This window comes from Delphinapterus leucas, chromosome 3 (assembly GCF_059928025.1).
Source record: "Delphinapterus leucas isolate spDelLeu-1000000601 "Yukka" chromosome 3, BTC_Dleu_Yukka2, whole genome shotgun sequence".
Taxonomy (NCBI): Eukaryota; Metazoa; Chordata; class Mammalia; order Artiodactyla; family Monodontidae; genus Delphinapterus; species Delphinapterus leucas.
The window spans coordinates 118,272,916-118,293,906 of NC_143131.1; the positions used below are offsets into that span (position 1 = coordinate 118,272,916).

The 20,991-nt window shown below is 42.4% G+C and overlaps 1 protein-coding gene and 1 long non-coding RNA gene across 3 annotated transcripts in view; both read left to right on the plus strand.

Annotated features, from left to right (window-relative positions):
• Positions 1–3,934: 3,934 nt before the first annotated feature.
• On the plus strand, positions 3,935–8,386 carry IGIP (IgA inducing protein). The gene has a single exon (XM_022588949.2). The coding sequence runs from the start codon at positions 8,059–8,061 to the stop codon at positions 8,218–8,220; it is 162 nt and encodes a 53-aa protein (XP_022444657.1). The 5' UTR covers positions 3,935–8,058; the 3' UTR covers positions 8,221–8,386.
• A 52-nt stretch (positions 8,387–8,438) lies between these two features.
• The window catches only part of LOC149749650 (uncharacterized), a 44,193-nt gene continuing 31,640 nt past the window's right edge, over positions 8,439–20,991 (plus strand). For both annotated transcript variants that reach the window (XR_016392773.1, XR_016392772.1), the window contains exon 1: positions 8,439–20,408. This is a non-coding gene — a long non-coding RNA (uncharacterized LOC149749650). The remainder of the gene's footprint in view (positions 20,409–20,991) is intronic.

Consider the following 20,991-nt stretch of genomic DNA (forward strand, 5'->3'; position numbering starts at 1 on the left):
GATAGACTCTTTTTGAGCAGAAATTTCATTATTATGGGCTAAATGAAGATCATCTAAACTAACATTAGCATGGGTCAGGTAGAATTTCATAATGCAAGACAACCAGGTGAAAAGTGAAATACATGATTGGTTTCAAGCCAACAGCTTGTCATCTTTCAGCTGCTAAACTGACTACCAGATTTTGATGTTGAATGGTCCTAGGCAATATATGCCTTTAGGAAAGTTGAGTATGGCAAACGTCACTTGTTAGAAACATTTTTCTTGAAAAGAATTTCATAGCTATTCATTTATTTTTATTTTGTCCCCATATTGTGTTTGGCATTTCCTTCCTCCCTCCCTTCCTCCTTCCTTCCCTCCCTCCCTCCCTCCCTCCCTTCCTTCCTCCCTTTCTTTTTTTTTTTTCCTGATGTGCTTTGCTTTTATGGAAAATTGTCTTGTTTGATAGGTAGAAACATGGTGGTGAGCCTCTGTGTAAAATAAGGTTACTTCTTATGGACCAGAAATATTTTACTCATTTTGGAATTATAAGATTTTTGCATTTTCATGAATACATACTTTGTTTTGGTGATTATTAGTAATTTGCTTGTTAATTAAATTTTTGTAGTATTTCCTGGAAAAAATTTAAGCTAAAGAGTCTAATTTTCTTGATTTAGGGTACACTTTAATAAGTCTAGAAGCCTCCAAGTTCAAGGACCAAACCTTTATAATCTAGAATTTTGAGAAACGTGGAAATACTCTTGTTAGCATGTGTTTTGCTCTAAACTGGATTAATGCAGAAGGATCCTAGGAGGACTTAAGATGTTCTTATTATGAAGTGGCAGTCAAATTTATGGGACAGGTGACTTATGTATTCACATTGACCAGCTCAGTGATGGCCATCCACTGATGAATTAATAGACATATGTTGGGGAATGGGTCAAGCTCCCTTTGAAATGGAGTGGGTGGGCAGTTTCCAGTGCAGGTAGTTGTTGGTGACATTTGAGCTACTTCCCTACCATAAACACTGGAATTTTCTTTTTCCCATCCTTCTTTTCCCCTGTTTTTGTCTCCTTTATCCTTCTCCTTGCCATAGGCCTACCAGTGGCACTCCAGTTTACCTCCTTAGGAAGGAAGTAATTGCTGACTCCTGCCTTAGAAAAGAACATAGCTAACTGATCCCAGAAAGATTTCTGTATTATGAGGTAATTGGGCAGTTTTTTCTGACTGTTGTTTTCCCCATAGTCTTAAGTTGGCAGTTTGAAGAGCATCGAAATTGTTAAGAAATTTGTGAATTTAAGAAAGTAAGAAGTATGTGTATTTTGGGTAAGTTCCTGGAAGCTGAGACTTACTGGTTTGGAAATTGGAGAGCAGAAAGAGGAGAGCTGTTTAATGTGTTTATGAATGGAGAGTGAGAGGTACACAAGGGAATGGTTTCAAGGTAAAGTGGAAGAAATTTTTACTGGAGGTAGGAAGAGACACTGAGCTGGAGTCTTAAATGAGAGTTTGTTTGCTAAGGACAATGAAGTTGATGTTCACTAAGGAAGTTTCAGTAAAATCAGAAAATGGGTCCCTTGTTGGATATGGGAAAGCTATTGGTCTGTAACTAGATGTTATAGTGATGATGCAATATACAAATCTGTTTTCAGGTGTAGGATGTTTGCTTTTCTGGACAAATTAAATAGCACAATTGTGGAAGGGCAACTTTCCTGGTTAAGGCAAGTTGCTGCTGGAGACTTATTTTGAGGGGAAGAAATAAGAAAGTTTCAAACTTTTTCACCGTTACCATTTTTAAACTATCAGAAATATGTATCTTACATTCTCCTGGGTTCATGTTACAATGTAGTTTACCTTTGCTTTTCAAAATGTTCTTTAGATCAAATTATTTGATTTTATAGTCCACAAAGATCCATATTATGCCTTGCATTTATAGAACCTTGAGCCTTTGTTCCACATGAATTTCTAGAAGAGGACAATAAACCGGGTAAAAACACTGAATTGCAATTTTAGGCATCCTTTCTATTTCTTTTATATTTACAATCCTAGCAACCATTTAACATTGTAGACCTTATGAGATCCTCAATAATACTATATTTCTGAAATTAGACAACACACACCCCTCCCCCTGCAACTCAAGTTTCTGTTTGTTCTCCCACTTTCTGTGTTACTTTAAAATTGTAGAATTCTCAAGAGTTCGTTGGTGGCAAATGTTAATAATATAGTTTAGTACATCTTGGAAGTTCTTACGTCCTTTGTAGGGTGAAGTGATTGTGTTTAGATTTCTGTTCCCAGTATCCCAGGAGCGTTGTAGATTATTTAAGATAAAGAGTTGCTATCATACTTGTTTTTAAAGTTACATAATTCAAGTATATTTGGATTAACTCTGTTTTCTAGTTTAGTATGGACTTATTCTCAGTGATTTTGACAGATTACTTTCAAGTTTCATTTTACCCAAATCTGTATACGTTAGTGATAAAACCTCTTTAAAGATAACTAAAAAAAAGAGGTTCTGATTTTGTATTTGGAATGTAGTGGGTTTTTTTTACAAATGTCAAATACATTAATAATAGAAGAATTATTTTTATTTTAACTTATTTTGTAGAGTTGGCACTTAGTATGGTTTTCACATAGTATTGTGTGTCAGATTTTAAATTATTATAGTTACATACTATAACTTAAGTTAGTGTAGAGCCTTCTTAAATAACCCCTCCCTTAGGAATTGTTTAAAAAGAAGTGAATTCCCAAACCTGTGTCAAGAACCAGTGATTTAAATGACTGTGAGACAAGTCTTTGAAAGGCTTCCTTGAGTCTAGTCAATGGAGATAAACGATAGCCCATTTCCATGCTGCATACAGTTGTTAGGGTTTATAAAGTTGTCAATATGTAAAAGTGCAAAAGCAGGAAAGACTGTAAAGTTGCCTATAAAATTTCTAGTTTTCATTATTTGCACTATTTATCTTTGCACTTGATTTTTTGAAAATTAAGACTAGTCACTTTCACTTTTGTTTCTAGTCTTTTCTAATTTCTTACAGAATTATGTTTTCAATATCCCTCCCAAAGCAAAACTTATATGCAATTAAATATTCTTTATAAGTCCAAGAAAATATTTCTTAGTGTTAGCTATGTAGAACAAAAATTTGTTTTGATAAAATTTTTAATATGGGCCTTTATTTGCCAATAAAATCCTTTGTAACTGTGAGTTTTATTAGACTATTTGAATAGACAAACTGAAAGCTTAGGATAGAAAAAAAATTATATATATATATACATGTATATATATATACACACACACACACACACACACACACACACACACGAAGTAGTGTTTTTGAGATCCAGTTTCCAGCCTGAAATGGCCTGATTTTGGAGTGTTGATTTGTTTTCACTGAAGTCAATGAGATTTGAGTCTAGCTGGGTATTGGCTTTAAAAGCTGGAAGTGAAGTGGGTGGCAAGTGGCAGCTCCCTCTTTCATGTAGTTTTCCATAATACTCATGGAGTTTCCTCATGGTCTATGTGATATAACTGGTATCGAAATAATTATATTAAATGAATATTCCTTTTTGGAATTCAAGGTTGACTCACTTTTTGAGGAGGGGAGGGTGGCAGGGGATAAGAGACTTTATTTTAACTAGAGGCATTATTATAACCTCAAGATGTGCTCTAGAAAGAATAGGAGAACAAAAAGTGTACCTGTGAACATATTTTTTGTCTTAGTGAGATTGCGCGACACAGTTAGTGTTCGGAATTGCAAAAAAAAAAAAAATTGACAGTTTTGTCAATAGAACAGAAATGTGTTTTGGCTAAAATTATATTTTGTAAGTTATTTAATTACTTCGTTTTATATTCCCTTTCCCATAGCCTTTTAGGCACTTCATACTTAAAACCAACAAGTGAGAGGCCTCTTTTCAGATCTGGTTTATTTTTGGAATGCCTGAGTGTGTTTCTGGATGGGTGGGGGGGGTGGGGGGGGCGGTGCGGCGGGGCTGGTGTTTTAATTCTTGACATGCTCGTCTCAGCATGTTTTGCTATTCATTCTGGATCTTAAGTTTGCAAATTCTGCTGAAAATTCAGTGATGTATTTGAAATGAGAAACTTCTCTGTGATATAGTGTGAATGTTTGTGGCTGGACTCTATTGTGGAAACTTGTGGCTTTGTTTTTAATTGAGGTAGAAAGTTAAACTTCCGTTGTTCAGATTTTAGGTTTATCTAGTGGAATTGTGCCCGGTAGTTATCTAAATATGGACCAATTTTGGGAAATGAAGGTTGACAAATGTGTATTTGACTCTAGATAATCCTTTATTCAAAATCATAAAGGCTTACATCATTAGAGTTGTCTTAGGTTTTATGTTGTCTTGGGTTAAATGTGGATGATGATCAGCATTATATCTATGAACTTCCTTTGGGAAAAGAGAAAAATTCAGTCTCCAAACCTTTTCTTGGAGACTAAATTTACCATATATGGATAATGAAAAAATTTTAGAAAGTGGCTTTGATTATTTTTAAATGGAATTTAATCAGCTTAGTTATTTTTCCTAGTTTGAAGCACTTATTTCCCAAATGTGAATAAAGGGAAAAGATCAACAATTTGGCACCCCCCTTTTTTGAGGCCATTTTTAGTTTTCTGCCCCCATTTCCCAATCCTGTTATAAAATGAATTACGGGTATCCCTCTAAGTCCCTACAACCCCTTTTGGGGGTCACAGATACCTTTGATAATCTGACAAAAGTGATGGACCCTCTCCCCAGAAAGAAAATACAACATATACAGATAATTTTGCATACAACCTCAGGGGCATCACACATCTTCTGAAACCCAAGTTAAGGATCTCTAAGTAAACTCTGTAGAGAAAATTTTAATGCAATTAATTGATAAAATTAAGAACTAAGTATTGGCATAAAACATTTCAGATTGGAATTATCGTTAGATGATGGCCCCTACTAGCAAAATGTGACATTCCAACCAGCTTTGTTAGACATTATAACATCCAGATAGAAGGAAAAAAGAAGCAAAGTTCTGAGAGCTATTTTTAAGGAGTCAGGGCATCTCTAGACATGGGAGCCACTCCTGGTTCAAGGCAGGGGTCAGGGTGCCTGACAGCTTCTAGCAGGGTAGAGTTTGATAAACCACAATGCTCAGGATGCCAAGGGGTTAGCCATTATCTTAACCCCTTTCTCACCAAAAGATTTTAGTTTTGTGTATTGGGAAACAAGACGTCACTAGGGAAGAAAAAGATTTGCCTTACAGCTTTGCTGGAACACATCAGTTTGGTGACGTATGGGACACCGGTATCATTTTTGAGAAGGTGCATAAAACCAAAGTAAATTATTCTCTATGTAGAACATTATTTACTAGTAACATTTGTTTGGATGTATTAGCTTTGACAATTTTTACCAGTAAATATTGGTTTTATTTAAAACTGGGAATCCAGTTTATAAATAAGATAGTTGATATATCTGTCCTTTCCCCCATGTAAAGAATAGTTTAAAGGTTTATGCTTACTTTTTATTTTTCTCTCTTGATGCCATGGAGCGGGGTGGGGGCGGGGGAGATCTTTGAGTCAACAACCGACAAAATATCTTCTTCAAATTTAAAAATTGAGAAAGCAGCACCTTATTTAAGTCTAACTGTATACCATTTTAGTGCATGTATTAGTTTTAATAATGATTTTTTGGTGCATGCCTTTGGGCTTATTCAAAAGTGTACAATAGGAAAGTATATGTATTTCCTTTCTTAGAAAGGAGATGTTTTTCTACTTTGCAACATGTGATTACAAAAATCTTCCTCTGTGGGAAGATTAACCATGTATTGAACTACTGAAAAGTATATATTTTTAGATATACAGAAAGCATCTACATGGAGCAGCATTCAGACCTATATAGAAGTCATAGCATTCTATATAGGACCAAAAAGGAAATAACATTAAACACTTAAACAGACTTTGTTGGGTAGAAATACCTTTAGATCTTGCATTGACTTCCAAAAAGAAAATGCCACAGAAGTTTGCTGAAAACTTTTGTTGTTTGAATTTTCTCTGTCAGTGTATTTAGCCCAAATAGAACAGCTTTGGGTTAACACATACGTAAGGATCAAAAAAACAAAGCTAACTAAATAAATCAGTCTGGTTTGCCAATCCAGCTTGACTGAAATAAGTAAACTAATCACTTGCAACATGAAAAACTGTTCAACTCCTCTAAGGTTTTGACAAAATAACCTTGGCTGATGTGGGAAGACTCCCACTTTGATTTCTGACCTGACAGTGAAGATTCATGCTTGACATGATTTCATACCTGACAGTGTCTGTTTAAGGAGCTGTGGTACAGTCTGCTAATTCAATCCCAGATACCTGTTGATTACCTGTGAGATCTAGAGTCCAAAGTAGCCAGCAGCTGTATCCCTGAGTGCTCTGTGCCCATCAGATCTCTTAAAGTAAGCAGGGTTGGGACAGGTCACAGCTCTGATGAGTGACCTCAGGTGCTGTGGACAGCCCCAGATTTAAGACTTGTATCTGCTTTCTTGGGAGTCATCACTGAACTAATGTCCCACATGGTGTTACTTACTGTAGATGCTCTCTCTTGGAGGAGGCCCAGAGCACACATCCTAATTGCTTGTGGTACTCAGAGAGGGGGTGCTAACTCTGATGCCCTGGCCAAATTCCAGTTTAGGGATGTGGGTCTTCTTGCTATTCTAATCGGAAACATGCATCGCTTCCCATTTTCCCTGTTGATCTCAGTGCAAACTGCACTAGTATATTTCTTTGCCCCGACCCCAAGTCTCTAAGATGCTGGTGTGTATTATATAGGCCAAGTTCATGCCTTATCCTAATGCTGGAAAGTTGAGGAATGAGTGAGCTTGGTGTCACAGTGCCCTGTAGTTGGAAGGTAAACTCTTGTGGTGTTTTAGGGATGAAGCTGGCCCTCTTCTTAGCATAAGTTGGGGAATGTGCACTGGCCGGAGGCTTCCAGCCATGAGGTGTGAACTGAAACCTATTTTCCCTCTTTTCTTATAGCATGTTGAGAAAATCTGTTGGGTTTTTAGCAGTCAGGGAAGGCCGGAGTTCTGCAGCTTTAATCTGGGTAACTGAGGCTAGTTTGAGCAAGTCTTTGGTTAATTAACTAGGTTCTCAGATGCCACAGACTCCGTGAAAAGTCACCATTATTTTCAATGGTTGTGATAGAATTTCCCCCAGTAGCCATTATTTTAAGATTATATTGCAGAGTTGCTTTATTTGAGCTTTTCGTGTATACACAATCCCAAACTGGAAGAAATAATAATTAAAAAAAGGAATCCTGCTGTGAAAGGTATATATTACTCTAGATTTTTCTTACTGTAAATATTGTAAGATTGTAATACTGTCGATATTTTATTAACCAACAAATGTTAATCTATGTGAATTCAGACTTATTTTAAACGTGCTTCTTATTTACTGTGTGTGGTCCCTGTTGCTGACAGTATTAAGTTATATTCTGATGTAAGATTAACTTTATTAAAGAATGTAAACATTGTTTCCTTATGGGAAAACAAATAAAGTATAAAGAAGACAATTCTTTTCATTAAAATATACTGTGTATTTACACTTGCTAGACCCAGCACCACTTATAAATTTAGTACACTGTTCAAAATTTTAGTTAACACAGCTGACATGGATGTGCTCTGTTTGAAAGTCTAAGAGTAGGTATTGTTGGAATATAAACAGTTTGTATTTGTCTGCTGTGAATCATAATCTTCAAATTTCTAATCGAGTTTGTAAAATTTTTATAGTAAAACATTTTAACGACAATTTAAAAATTTATCTTCTCTAAAGAATGGTCAAAACAATATCCTTTCAGAAATAGAATTGTTCTCTAATATCTTTCCAAAATGATTTTGGTTAAATGGACCAGATGTATGTTAGTTAAAATTGAAGACAAAGTTGTAATATTCTTTGAGTTTACAAGTTAATCCTTATTGGAGATGTGCCAATTATACAGTAGAATATCATTAATTTGCACTGTTTGGGGACCCCATTAAGAATGCTGAATTTTTCCAACTAAGAAGTAAGCAAATGCAATTTAAAAAGTAAATTTGAGCATTCTGTATTAAATATGTGCAGTTATTATCACATGAAGAAGCTCAGTGTGTCGGGCTGTAATATAACCATACTTGCTGTCATGTTCTCCCATCTCAGTGCTGGGAACTCACCATGTGGAAACCAAGCAAATGTGTTGTGCATCAGCCGGCTTGAGTTTGTTCAATATCAAAGCTGAAACTAGCGAGGTCTGCTGTACTGCTTATTGAAGTATTGTGATTCTTTTAGGCATTGATTCTTACAAAATATATACTGTAACAGTATACTTTGTACAGATTTAAATTTTATTTGAAAAAAATGAAATAAAGTAGGCAAAAAAATAAAGATGTTTATTTTTCATGTGACTATATAAACAGATCAGTCTTTTGTTTCAGTGCCTTTGGTGGGGGTGGTTATGGTTGCTCTTGGAATTTTTGGGGGGGAGGGGGGATAGAAACCATTTTAAGGATTCAGCAGCAGGTATACTTGCCTAATCATTAACTTGCTGTAAGGATTAAGTGGGCTGTCTCACACTGGAAAACTGTTTTCTATTTTATTTTAAAACAAATTTAATTTTAGAGATTTTATGTGAATGGCTTCCCCATCTTGCTTCTTGAGTCAGTTTTTTAAATTCTCTGGTGGTGTGACGGTTAACCAAGCTATCACAATTGAAGAGAAAGAGAAACTTTTCCCATAGATCATGTCCCTTTTCCATAGAAGGCTTTTTGTTTTCTGTCGTTTTAAATTTGAAGTTGGTTTGGGTTACAAAAGAGTCATGACAAAAGATGAAGAGAATCCTCTGCAGAAAATAGCAGTTGTGCTTGAAAATAAGATCCTTTCAAAAATGCTCTTCTAGTGAGTGGAGTGGTAGACAGTGAATGAAGTTACCAATAAAAATGTGGCACAGGAGTGATCCTTCAGAATAGTTTTAATGGGACCTTCTCAGAGAAGATTAGATTATCTGACCAAAAAGAACCATCCCATTTATGGCCTCTGACTCAAAAAGCAACAGTGGCTTCAGGTGTATGGTATTTTCCTCAACCTTTAGAAATGGAGTTGGAAGTTTTATTTGTGCTTTCTCCTCATTTTATCTTTTCTGATGCTTTCACTTACTTTTAGGCTGGATATGAGAAGGTTCAGAACAAGCAGTTGCAGGAACAACGTTCCTGCAAAAGTCACACTATAGAAAATTTTTTCATTGTTATTTAAATGTGTATGACAGTAGTTATACTCTGAAAACCGATGCATGGCCATAGAAATATCTCAAGTTCGCAGTAGCACAGTTTCAGGCTTCCCTGGGTAAATTCCAAGAAAGTTTTGTTGTTGTCGTTGTTGTTTTGGGTTTTTTCCTGCTAAAATGGCCCTCCTTTGTAGAGAACAGCAGACTAGCTGTTGGACTACAGCTAGCCACAGCTAGCTAGCTTTGGACCAGCTTCCACATCTGACAATCACCAACTCCAGTAAAAATAATACAGACATTTTGCTGCATGAAAACTTAAAGCTGAGGGTTTTGGGTAGGTAGGGCAGGTACTAAGAAACTCTAATTTTCCCTAAGTTCGGTAGTGCCTCTGATTTGGGTGGCACACAGAGAACAGGTGGGTACTTCCTGAAGATTCCCCTCTCTCCTCAAGGTGGAATCGGACAAACTCCTGGGTCCCTGTCCCAGAGGAGGGCTCTCTAGTACAGGACGTTGTGGTAGAAACTCTAGCCACGATTTGTAGTAAGTATAAGGGAGTGAAAAGCCAGAAGCCAGGCCCCTTCCTAACTGTCCTGTGGCCTTAATCTTTAAAAGATTCCAAATGGGACTATGATTAAATATGCCCTGTGGTTATTTTGGAGGGCTGGAGGTGAGTTCTATTGCAGGGCTACAGGGGGAACATCCCAGACTTGGGATGGGTCTGAACTATACAGGGCAAGGCTTACAGGCCCATGTGAGCCTCTCAAGAAAGGGGCCCAGCATGGTCAACAGAACTATTAGTCATTTTTATTCAGCACTTTCTTTTCTAAAGTGATATAATTGGCAATTGCTTCCCACCCCCCACCTCCAATGGATGTTAACTTTTATTTAACCATGTGGTATGTCATTTACTTAGGCCCTTTTGCATGGTTTTTAGAACTCCCTTTGTTCCTAGTGCCAGTAACAATTTCTAGGCGGATTGGACTTTTTGACTTGGGGTACTGGGTTGTGGAAGAGGTTCTGCTCATTCAGGATCAGAGGAAAGAGATCCCTTTTTCCCTGTTTGGCTGCCCGGTAACCTCAGGGCCAGCACAGTCACTACTGCTTTCACTTCAGCACCATCCCCCACGCTTCCGGAACTTGAGGAGGAGCCACTTTTTTTTCTCTGAAAATGGGGATTCTGCCTTAATTTTGCTAATCTCTGGAGTGTTTCCAATAACGTCGTTCCAGTTTTCCTACCAACATTGATTTTCATTCATTTTGATCAAATCAGGCCATTTGGCACTTAGGCTGGCAGTGAGAATATGTCGCAAACAGACTCACTGAATGTTGCAATGTTTAAAAAAGCAGGATATCCCTACCTCACAGCCAGCAGGGTTGTCCAGTTAACCCCACCATCCTAGGAATCCTGACTCTCCCTGCATGCTCAGCTCACAACTCAGACCTTCCCCAGGGAGCAGGAGTTTCTCTGTCAGCCTCCTAGGAAGATTGGCAGCCGCTCTGACCTAGCTCGGCCTTCTCTTTCTGTCTCTGGCAGTGACACTAAGGGTGGGTCTGTACTGCCACCATCCTAAATTTTTCCAAGCCCCCCCACTTTTTTGTTTTTAAAGCTAATATCGAGTGCTTAAAATATGCAAGCTGTGTTTTATCTAGGTTATTTCATTAAATCTTACTACAACCCTATGAAATAGGCACTATTATTATCCCCATTTTACAGAAGAGGAAACTAAGACAAAAAGAGATTGAGTAGTATGCCCAGGGTCACACAGTCAGAATTCAAGTCATGAGTCCTGGCAAGCTGAGACCCTTGGTCTCAGACACTCTAGTGCTACCTCCTCCCCTAACTTGCAGGGTCTTCCTGACTTTGACAGTGCCTTACCTCAGGATGTATTTAGCTGGATGGCAAAGCCAGCGTTCCCTGCAGCAAAGGAAGATTTCTCTGTATAACTCAAAAGCCACATTTCCTGTTCTGAAGGTTGATTCATGAATGAATCCACATTTTCATTTCCCCTGCCCCTTTCATGGGGGAATGACTTACTCGGAGCAGGTCTGAGGAAAGCTGGCAAATGGCCCTTCCAGGCCTCTCTCCACTGCTCTTGCTTTAAGTACAGCGCTGAGTACTATTCCTGCCTCTTCCCATCCTCACCACGATGACCTGATCAAAAAGCTCTGTGAATGAGCTCTTCAATTCTGTCTAGCGGAGCTGTCGATTTCTTTCTTGTTCCCAGATTATACCCCCCAGCAGACACCCTATCATCCTTATGGCTGACCTCCTATCTGGGTTCATTTGGCTCCAGATATAGGCTCAAAAAGGAACAGGAGGCAGTCTCCAGGAGAGGATCTGGGTCTGCCCAGATTCCCCAAACCTCGCTATTTTCCAACAATTGGCCAAGTAATTGGATCAGTCAGGGCCAGCCCTGTAGTTTCCAGCTCAAAGTTTTGCTTGGGCTGTTACGTTTCTGAAGGCACTTTCCTGCATCCTCTAAAATACTACTTCCCAGATGCTTCCTGACCTCTAAGGGAAGGTCCAGAGTGTCACTCTCCAGGGGCTTCTTCCAAAAATAAAATATGAAATTCCTTGGGACTTAGGGGTGGTTTAGAAGGCTGTGGTATCTATTAGAACTCTTGTCTGAAAAGGGACGATCATAATCCCTCATAATCCCTCATGTTTCTTGTATCCTCTAAAGCAGTGATTCTCAAGGTGTGGCCCCTGGACCAAGAGCATTAGCATCCCCTTGGAAATTGTTAGAAATAGAAAAAAAAAATTTTCCCAATTTTTTGGCTGCACCACACGGCATGTGGGATCCTAGTTCCCCAATGATTGAACCCACGACTCTTGCACTGGAAGCGCGGAGTCTTAACCACTGGACCACCAGGGAAGTCCCCAGAAATAGAAACTTCTTGGTCCACACTCCAGACGGAACTGAATCAGAACCTGCAGGAACCCAGCAATCCCTGTTGTAACAAGCTCTCCAGGTGACTCTGAGGCACAGTGAAGTGTGAGAACCACTGCTCTCTAAAGCAAAGCTTCTTTATCTCTTTTGGAGTTTTAGGTTTGAGACTCATGAAAGCTTGGGGCCCTCTCGCCTGCTTCACAGACCTCCTCAAGTCCGTGTTAAGAATCCCTGCTCTGGAACTTAGAGCTTGTCCGTGCCTCTCTGGCTTCCACCCTCGCCACACCACCTTGAGAAGGGGTGGCCACATGCTCCCTGTTTGTTCCTTCATTCATGCCCTATTGGTTGTCGCTGAGAGTGGACAGCCCCCGTGCCAGAGAACACAGGGGAAACGGCTTCCTGCTCCATTTGTGCTGCAAGTGTAGCCTGTGGCCTCTAAACAAAAACCAAATGCTTGGGCATGGGGCACCAGGCCAGAGCCTGGGCAAACAGCAAAGTGATTTCTTCTCCTGGAGCTGGGAGCTGTGTGTCAGAGCAGAACTGCTAAAAACTGTGGAGCTTCCTGTGACAGTCCTGGCTGGGGCATACTGACGGCAGCTAGAGCTTTGTCGGTGGCAAGTCCTGGTTATGCCTGTTGTCCCTGTTTAATTGTTTGCAGCACCCCTGTTCAGTTACACGGTATCCTGGTTTGGGTAACAGATTATATGGTCCCCCATTTACTCACCTAATGGCCTCCTCGCAGGTCTCCTTATGGCCGTTCTTGCCTCCTGTAATCCATTCTCCACACAGCAGCTTGCCCATAAATATGGTTACAAGACCCTTATGATCTGGCCCCATCTAACTCCTCAGTTTTCTCTCCTTCCTTTCACCTCCTTGTTCATCTCTCTTAAGCCATACTGGTCATCTTCCCGTGTCTTGAATGCATGGAGCCCATTGCCACCTAAGTGTCTTTGGCTTTGCTCTTCCTTCTGCCTGGAATGTGCTTCCCTACAGATCCTCACACAGTGGCCCTTTTTCATAAACAGGCCTCAGCTTTCATGTTCTCCTTTCAAGGAGACCCCCTTCCAATCACTCTCCCTCACAGCACTGTTTCCTTTTTCTTCCTAGTGCTTATCACTGTCCAAAACTCTTTTCTTTTTCTGTTGATGCGCTAACACTGTGAGGGCAGGACTGAGGCATCCCCAGTGCCTAGACAAGCCTGGCACACAGCAGATACTCAGTAAACATCTCTCAGCTAGGCGGTTGGACTTCATCCACTCCCAGAGTGCCTCTGGGGGCTGACTTCCTCATCCATGTTGAATGCAAGTACTATCATCCTGTTTTATCTCACCTCTTGCCCACAGGTGGCATAGGACAGGGACCCTGAATATGAGATGATTCTTCTCTGCCTGCTGCCAACTCTCCTTAGCTTCCTGCACCTCCCACCTCTGTACGGGCCTCAGCATCTCCTCTCCCTAGGTATTTCATCTCCAGATGAGGTTCTGGGGAAAGGGCAATAACCCTGGCCTCAACAGATAGCTTAATGCCCACTCTGCCCACAACTGCCCCCCAAAGCACTGTGGGTTGGGGCTCCAGCCATTCAGCATGCACTTAGGGGGCCCCTTGGCCACTGAGCATTTGATGGGCAGCATTCTTCTGGGCTTCTTGATGAGCTGGGAATTCACTCTCCCTGGAATCCACTAGTTGAGGGAAGGGAGGAGACTAGCTATCCAAGAGGTTATATGCCCTGTTTCCAAATGCCACAGGGTAGGAGGTGTCCAGAGAAGTATGGCTTCCATAGAGCACCAACATCACTGGTGACGTTTCACCAAGCCCTGGCTCTTCTACTCTCTGTTACTTGGCCCTCCCCCGAGTCTTTAAAATGAGAGTGGTGACAACTAAACCCCCTCCCTCCCATAACATTCCAGGGCAGCAGCGAAAAAGAACCTCCCTCCTTCATTCTAAACCTGAGGAGGAAATGAGGCTCCTGAGCTCAGCTGACTTTAAAATAAATTTAGGCTCCAAGATAAATTTAGGGCTATGGAATATGGACTCAAATAGCAAAGTCATACAGAGATAGGAGGTAGAGTTTGAGAGTTTCCAACCAACTCGCCATAAAGTGAGACCCTGATGAGAACCAGGCTGCTGCATGGTGGGCAGAGGATAAGGAAGGGGAAGCAAGGACTTGGAGACCAGACCATCACTCTGGAGGATTTCCAGGGCCTTTGTCCGAGTTCTGGCCTTTGGGGAAGGAGCATGGAGGTGGAGGTTAAAAATATTAGGTTTGAAATCAGATCGATGCAGATCCAGACTCTGTCACTCACTAGCTTTGTGGCCTTCAGCAACTCTACCTAACCTCCCCTGGTCTCAATTTCCTCATCTATAAATGGGATAAGAGTTCATGTGATTGTTGGGAAGATTAAATGAAATCATTCCTGTGAAGAACTTACAGCACAGAGTAGTGTTTAATAAATGCTTTCATCATCATTATCCTTGCTGTTGTTGCGGTTGTCGGTCAGAAGGGAGACAAATGTGGAACTTGTGTAGCCGATAGGAGCCCTGCTTCCATTAGCCTCTGCGCTCCCAGGTGGAGGAGCCGTGAAAAGAGCACATGCCTCTCAAGAGTGACCAGCTAGACTGCATTTGGCTGAAGGGAGGGGAACCCAATCTGACCCCTTCCCATTTCAGCTTTGGTCCTACCTACATACCTTTCTCCTGCCAGCCCAAGGAGGATCCAGTCTGTGGTGCTCTCTTCACAGGCCCAGATGTGTACTGGACCAGATTTATTTTTGGTTTGTCGCTTACTATCTCTGTTCCAGGCCTGGAATGTCTGAGGTTTTCTAGGGATGGTGGAGGAGAGCGCTCTTTTGAAAAACAAAACGAGGTCTCAGTCTAGGGGCTCTGCTTCCTTCTGGCTACAGGCAACAACAGAGAATCTGCCATCTGCCAAGGGTGCAGGATGACTAGAGGTCAATGCTGAATATTAATTCACCTGTTGGACATCTAAGATAGCAGTTAATCAGGCCTGGGGAACAGCTCTTGCATAAGGAAAGGAGAGATTTGCCTTTGGCAGAAATTTTTATTTATTTATTTATTTTTGGCTGCGTTGGGTCTTCGTTGCTGTGCACGGGCTTTTCTCTAGTTGTGGCGAGCGGGGGCTACTCTTCATTGAGGTGCGTGGGTTTCTCATTGCGGTGGCTTCTCTTGTGGTGGAGCACGGGCTCTAGGCTCATGGGCTTCAGTAGTTGTGGCACACAGGCTCAGTAGTTGTGGCATGTGGGCTCTAGAGCGCAGGCTCAGTAGCTGTGGCGCACAGGCTTAGTTGCTCCGTGGCATGTGGGATCTTCCCGGACCAGGGCTCGAAGCCATGTCCCCTGCATTGGCAGGCGGATTCTTAACCACTGCACCACCAGGGAAGTGCTGGCAGAAATTCTTAAGCTGGGGCTTTTGGGGGTCTGTAAAGCTCCTGAAATTTTATACAAGATTATACCTGTATGTGCAAGGTACATTTTTCTGAGAAGAGCATCCATAGTTTTCTTCAAAACTCTCAAAGGAAGTTACAGCCCAAATAGGTTCAGAATCACTGGTCCTGATCTGAGAGTAGAAATAGAACCCTCCTCTAGGGGGTCTCTGAGAAGCTGCATTCTTCAGCTTGGCTGATCAGAAGGACTGAAGAGGACCTGGAAGCAGGGCTGCTTAGGCTTCGAGGAAAAAGAGCTATTCTCTTTATTGCACCTAGGTTGACTGGTTGGAGCTTGCCCTCTCCATTTGGAAGTTGGGGATTTTGAGCTAGCTAAATATCCCTTATTTTCTCTGAAGTTTGGTTGCAATATTATAAAGCACTCTAAACTGCCATATTTTGTGCCAGATGGGGGGACTGGCCTGGTGTCAACTCAGAGGTGGGAAGCAGGGTTGAGTGACTGTGCTAGGTTGGTGTGGTAGCAGTAATGGTGGGGGGTGAGGTGCAGGGGTCTCCTTATGTTGCCCTCATTTGGGTGCTTGTTATATAGTTGGTACTCAGCCACAGTTTTTGCACTGATATGTAGTTGTTTCCTTCCTTTTGGAGACGTTAAATCTAAGTTCCGTGGTCCATTTTTTAATTTCACCAAGGCAGTGGCTTCTCCTTACCCTTATGGCATCTTTTCATGAGAGGCTAGGAGCCCCAGTCTTCTCCCCAGCTGTGCTTATTTACTCCTTGCCCCTCATCCTACAAACCCTGAAAAATAGCTCTGAAAGCCAACTTGGGGCCTTTGAGATTGTTTGCTGCTCCTTGGAATATGATTCCATCATTGAGTGTATTCCAATTCTGGCCAGTCCTGGTACTGTCTCCTGCTTTCCTCAATACCCATCATTCCTTGTTGCAGCTACTCGTTCATGTTAAAAAATGGCATCTATCTCCCTGCTGAGAATTTTCCCCCTCCTCTCAAACCTCAAGTCCATGTGCTCAACCCAGCTTACTGGATGGCATCAGAATGCGACAGAGGTTTCCTAAGGCTTGCCTGTCCTCCTACCTGAATCAGGCAAACACTCTCTTAGCTCAGAGTCAGCTCACAAGTAGGAAGTATGGGCTGAGACTAGCTGAACACAATGGTTCCCTGGTCTCCCCCAAGAGCAGAACCTGATCCCTCTAGGGTGAATTGGCTGACAGAAGCTCCATGGGACAAGAGTTTCACTTTTCTTTGGGGGCCTTGAGTTGGAGTATTCTCTAGACATGAAATAGAGTCAAGTCTCTAGGACATAGGCCTCTGATTTGGAGTCATCAGACCATATAAGGCCACTCAGCCCACCCAAGAACGCAGGTACCCCCATCCTCACTGCCACTAGGGGTCTGGACAGGGGCCACCATCCCAGGACTACCCTGATCCTCACAGAGCTGAGGGGTCTGATGGAGGTATTAAAGCCCACACAGGGCAACATTTTCTCCACATGCTCTTCCAAAAGGCTCTCTACGCAGGGAAAATGAGGTCTTGGGAGGATCTGCCTGAGCCACATCCCCTCTGTGAAAGATGGGCCTACAGACTGGAGACCATGATGTCTGACAGAGAGTCAGCCCTTCCTCCTCCTCCTCACCCAGGGCCAGCAAAACTGTTTCTGGTCCTTCCATCTTGCTTCATTGCTCCTCTCCTGCACACTGATCCACTTAACCCGCTCATTTTACGCTGGCTCTGAATAACTATGACTTGAGTTGTCTCTTGATTGTAGGGCTCTGAGGATGATAACAATGGAAAGTACCCACCCTCTGGTGTTTGCTTCCTCCTGAACCCTGACTTCTACGAAGGAATTGTGAGGGAAAGGAAAGGCCTTCGAGGCCATCTGGTCTCACAGTCTGCTGCCAGGCAGAATGAGCCACCCCTTGGTCCAGGCCGACTTGTCCTTTTAACCTTATAATAGTTCCTTGGGTTATACAGAGGCTTTTTATTTTGATCAAATGTATCTGTCCTCTCCTTCATGGCTTTGTATTTTATGGTTTTTAAAGAAGGTTTCCCTATGCCCAGATAATAAACATATTCTCCCATATTTTCTTATATTTCTTTCATATTGGGTTGGCCAAAACTTCATTCGAGTTTTTCTGTAAGATGTCACGGAAAAACCCGAACGAACTTTTTGGCCAGCCCAATAGTTGTACTTCTATGTTAGTTCTTTAATCCATCTGGAATTTATGTTCATATATGGTGTGAGCTAGGGATCTAACCTTATTTTCTTTTCTTTGGGCAGAGGGTCACGTGTTGCCCAGAATTATTTATCCTATAGGCCATCCTCTCCCCCGTGACTTGAAATACTACTCTTCTCATATTCAAAAGTCCCGTAAATATATGTGACTGTCTGGATTCTCTATGCTGTTGCATTGAACTTTTTTATATTCCTTGTACAGTACCATTTTAATAGTTGTAGCTTTTGAGTGTGTGTCGATACAGTGTATTTTTCTCTTTCATTCTTTTCCCCAAAATTGTTTTGTTATTCTTACATATTTTTTCTTTCCAGATGTACTTCCCAGTCAGCTTGTCAAATTTCATTTAACAAGTCCTATTGGGATTTTGGTTGGGATTTTATTTATCATGTAAATTAAGTTGGGAGAGAGTTGATATCGTTACAATATTGAGCCTTCTTATCCAGAAATAGAATGTCTCAGCTATGTTCTTAAGGGCCTCCAGGGGAGACATTCTCTCTTCTCCTGACCCCTGCAGTCTCTCAGTGTCCATTGGCTGGTGTCCTGAGCCACCAGAGCCTGGTGTTGCGGTGTCCTGTGATTCTAGCTTACTCATTCCCTCTTCCCACTCAGAGATGGATGAAACAGTTGAGTATTTGCTTTTGCTCAGGAATTCCAAGCTTTATCTGTCCAAGACCCAAAAGTACTCAGGGGAATTGTCCTATCTCTTTTATGCCCTGCTTTCATATCCCATTCCTAGAATCCCCCTTCTCGTCTTGCTCTCTCAGGAATTCCAATATTTCAAATCTAGAGTAGTACGGCTTAATATTTTCTTTAGTCAGGATTTCCCTGAGAGTCTGGTTGGCCTGAAACACAGTCTCTCATTCTGACCTTCTGTCTTTTCACATTGTTCCATGTAATTTCTAAGCTTCATTCAGACAAGATGATAGCTTGGAAGGAGAGCTCACAGGTATTCGAGAGAATAGCAGTGTTAATGATTCTATGCCCGATGCCTACACTAAAAGGAAGAGCTTATTGCCCCTGACTTGCCAACAGATAGCAGCCTATGACTCTGCTCACCACCCTCAACTTTACAGAGTGTCTAGGAATTCCCAGGCATTTTTGATTCCTGATTTCTGTGCACCAGCCTCAAGAGGCAGGTTGTTAGATCCAGCTGACTGCCAATGGCCAAGAGGTCCTAGCCCTTCTGCTCAAAACTCTTCCAGGGATAGCTGTATCCAGCTGTTTTGTTGCCAATATGAAAGCCAAAAAAGCCAGAGCTGAAGTTTTCTGGGCTCTCAGAGCAGGTGTGGCAGCCAGGAAGTAGGAAAAAGGAGCCTGACCAGGGTCCAGGTCCTCACCTCATCCCCCAGAATAGCTGAATGTGCTTTAAGGCCAGGTACGATGGCAACACAAAGATATAGGCAGTTTGCCCAAAGTGTTTGCATATACACCTGAGTACCAAGAAAGGCCATGGAGTCCAGACACCCAGACATGTTTTGCCCGGCCATGTTCCTCTCCTGTTTCTGCATCCACTTGGCTGTCTCTGCATCACCTCCTCCTGTTTCCAGGTACCTTTGGGTGAGGTCAGCACCACTTACCACTAAAATATCCCCTTGATAAATCTTCACCTGCTGCTTATCCAGTGAATAAGATTTCAGGGTAAGGACTGCAGAATTTGTCATAGTGGTTGGAAAGTTACTCCAACATAAGACTTCCATAAAATGATTCCTAGACATTTGTGTTTCAAAGGACAGAATGAGCCACTCCCGCATAGTGAACCAATTTCAAGGCCAGGAAATCTGCCACAGGGGCTGAAAAGTTCTATAACACAAACAGAGCTACAGCGTCTGATTCCTCGAGGTCTCGCTTCCAAACATAATATGCTGCAAAGAATTTTCCCTAACCATCTCCCACCACACCCCCCAAGTTGCTCAAGGCCCAGCCAGCCACCCAGTTTTACATGTCTAAATCTGAAATCAAAGTCCCAGGCAGGGAGAGGGATTGTCACAAGTAATTGCAACATCCCACAAGAATTTGTTTGGGAGTTAAAAGGAGCCAAACCTGGGCCTTCTCCAAAGCTTGCAAGTCTGAGTTTTTTGAGAACCACATTTGATCTGTTCCAATACGTTGAATGTAAACGTTTGTCTTGTGCCTGCTTGGCAGCTCTAGGGGACTCTGCAGGGCTCCTGTGGCCCACCATGGCAACCCGTGTGACTTCCCCTAGGAGAGGACAGTTTCGGGGACTGCCTGCTATGAGCCACAGGCCCCCAGAGTTGGCCTTAATCTTCTGAGCCCTGCTCGAAACACTATCCCAAGGGAAAAGGAGGAGTGAGGGCTCTGAGGGGCAAAGGCTCCCAAGTGGCTGCAGGAAGAGACTTGGATGGGAGGGGAAAGGGCATAGGCATCCTGCCACACTGCCACATCCTTTCTCAGCAACTTCTACACTTACTCTTCCCTTGCCCTCACCCTTACCTTGTCTCATTTTAGCCTTACATGTTGACTTCATGACATTATTTAGAGATGATGTTCTTTCTTTTTCCATATAGAAAATAACCACCTTCAAAGTGACAGCTTAGGGCTCAAACACAGTAGCTATTCCAGCTACATCTGAAGACAGACCAGCATTATTAGGGATACAATTGGTTGTTATGAACCAGACAGTCGTCGTCGTCGTCGTCATCAAACAGGTACTACTTGCTGAGCCCTTACCTTATGCACAGGCCCCTTGTGAGGCTGACCTTATTACTTCCCTATTTAATGGAGTAGGGCCAGGCCTGGTGAGGTTAAATGGCCTGCCCCAGTTCTCCCAGTTGGTCAGAGGGGGAACTGGGCCTCCAGAGGGCCTGAGCAATTGCCATGGCTCATTTTCTTCTGGAAGAAGCAGAAGGAAGCAGAGCCCAGCAAGGCGCCTGCCGGCCCCAACAATCTAACACTGCCAGCAACGGTGGGAAGGGGCTTTCACAGCATGTCTTACCTGGGTCCCAGGTCCCCTACAGCCGACCCAGGACCACAGGGACATGATGACTCAAGGATGAGGATGCAGTGGGAGGGGAGGGTGAGGGCCAGCCAGTTCTGTCTTGTTCCTTAGAGAACTCTCATGTCGTTGTAGGCAACGGGGGGGCCCTGTGCGCACGGGAGTCCTGCCTACCTCCTCCCAGTTCTCCAGGACTTCACAGGGGAGGCTTTCTCCAAGAGGGGTTATTCCTCATCCCCACCACTCTGGCCCTAGCTTCAAAGAATGCAAAGAGAGCCAGAGCAGGCCAAGATCAA

What these genes read in the sequence shown, in the direction of transcription:
- IGIP (XM_022588949.2), top strand. Translation starts at nt 8,059, where the DNA reads ATGTGCAGTTATTATCACATGAAGAAGCTCAGTGTGTCGGGCTGTAAT.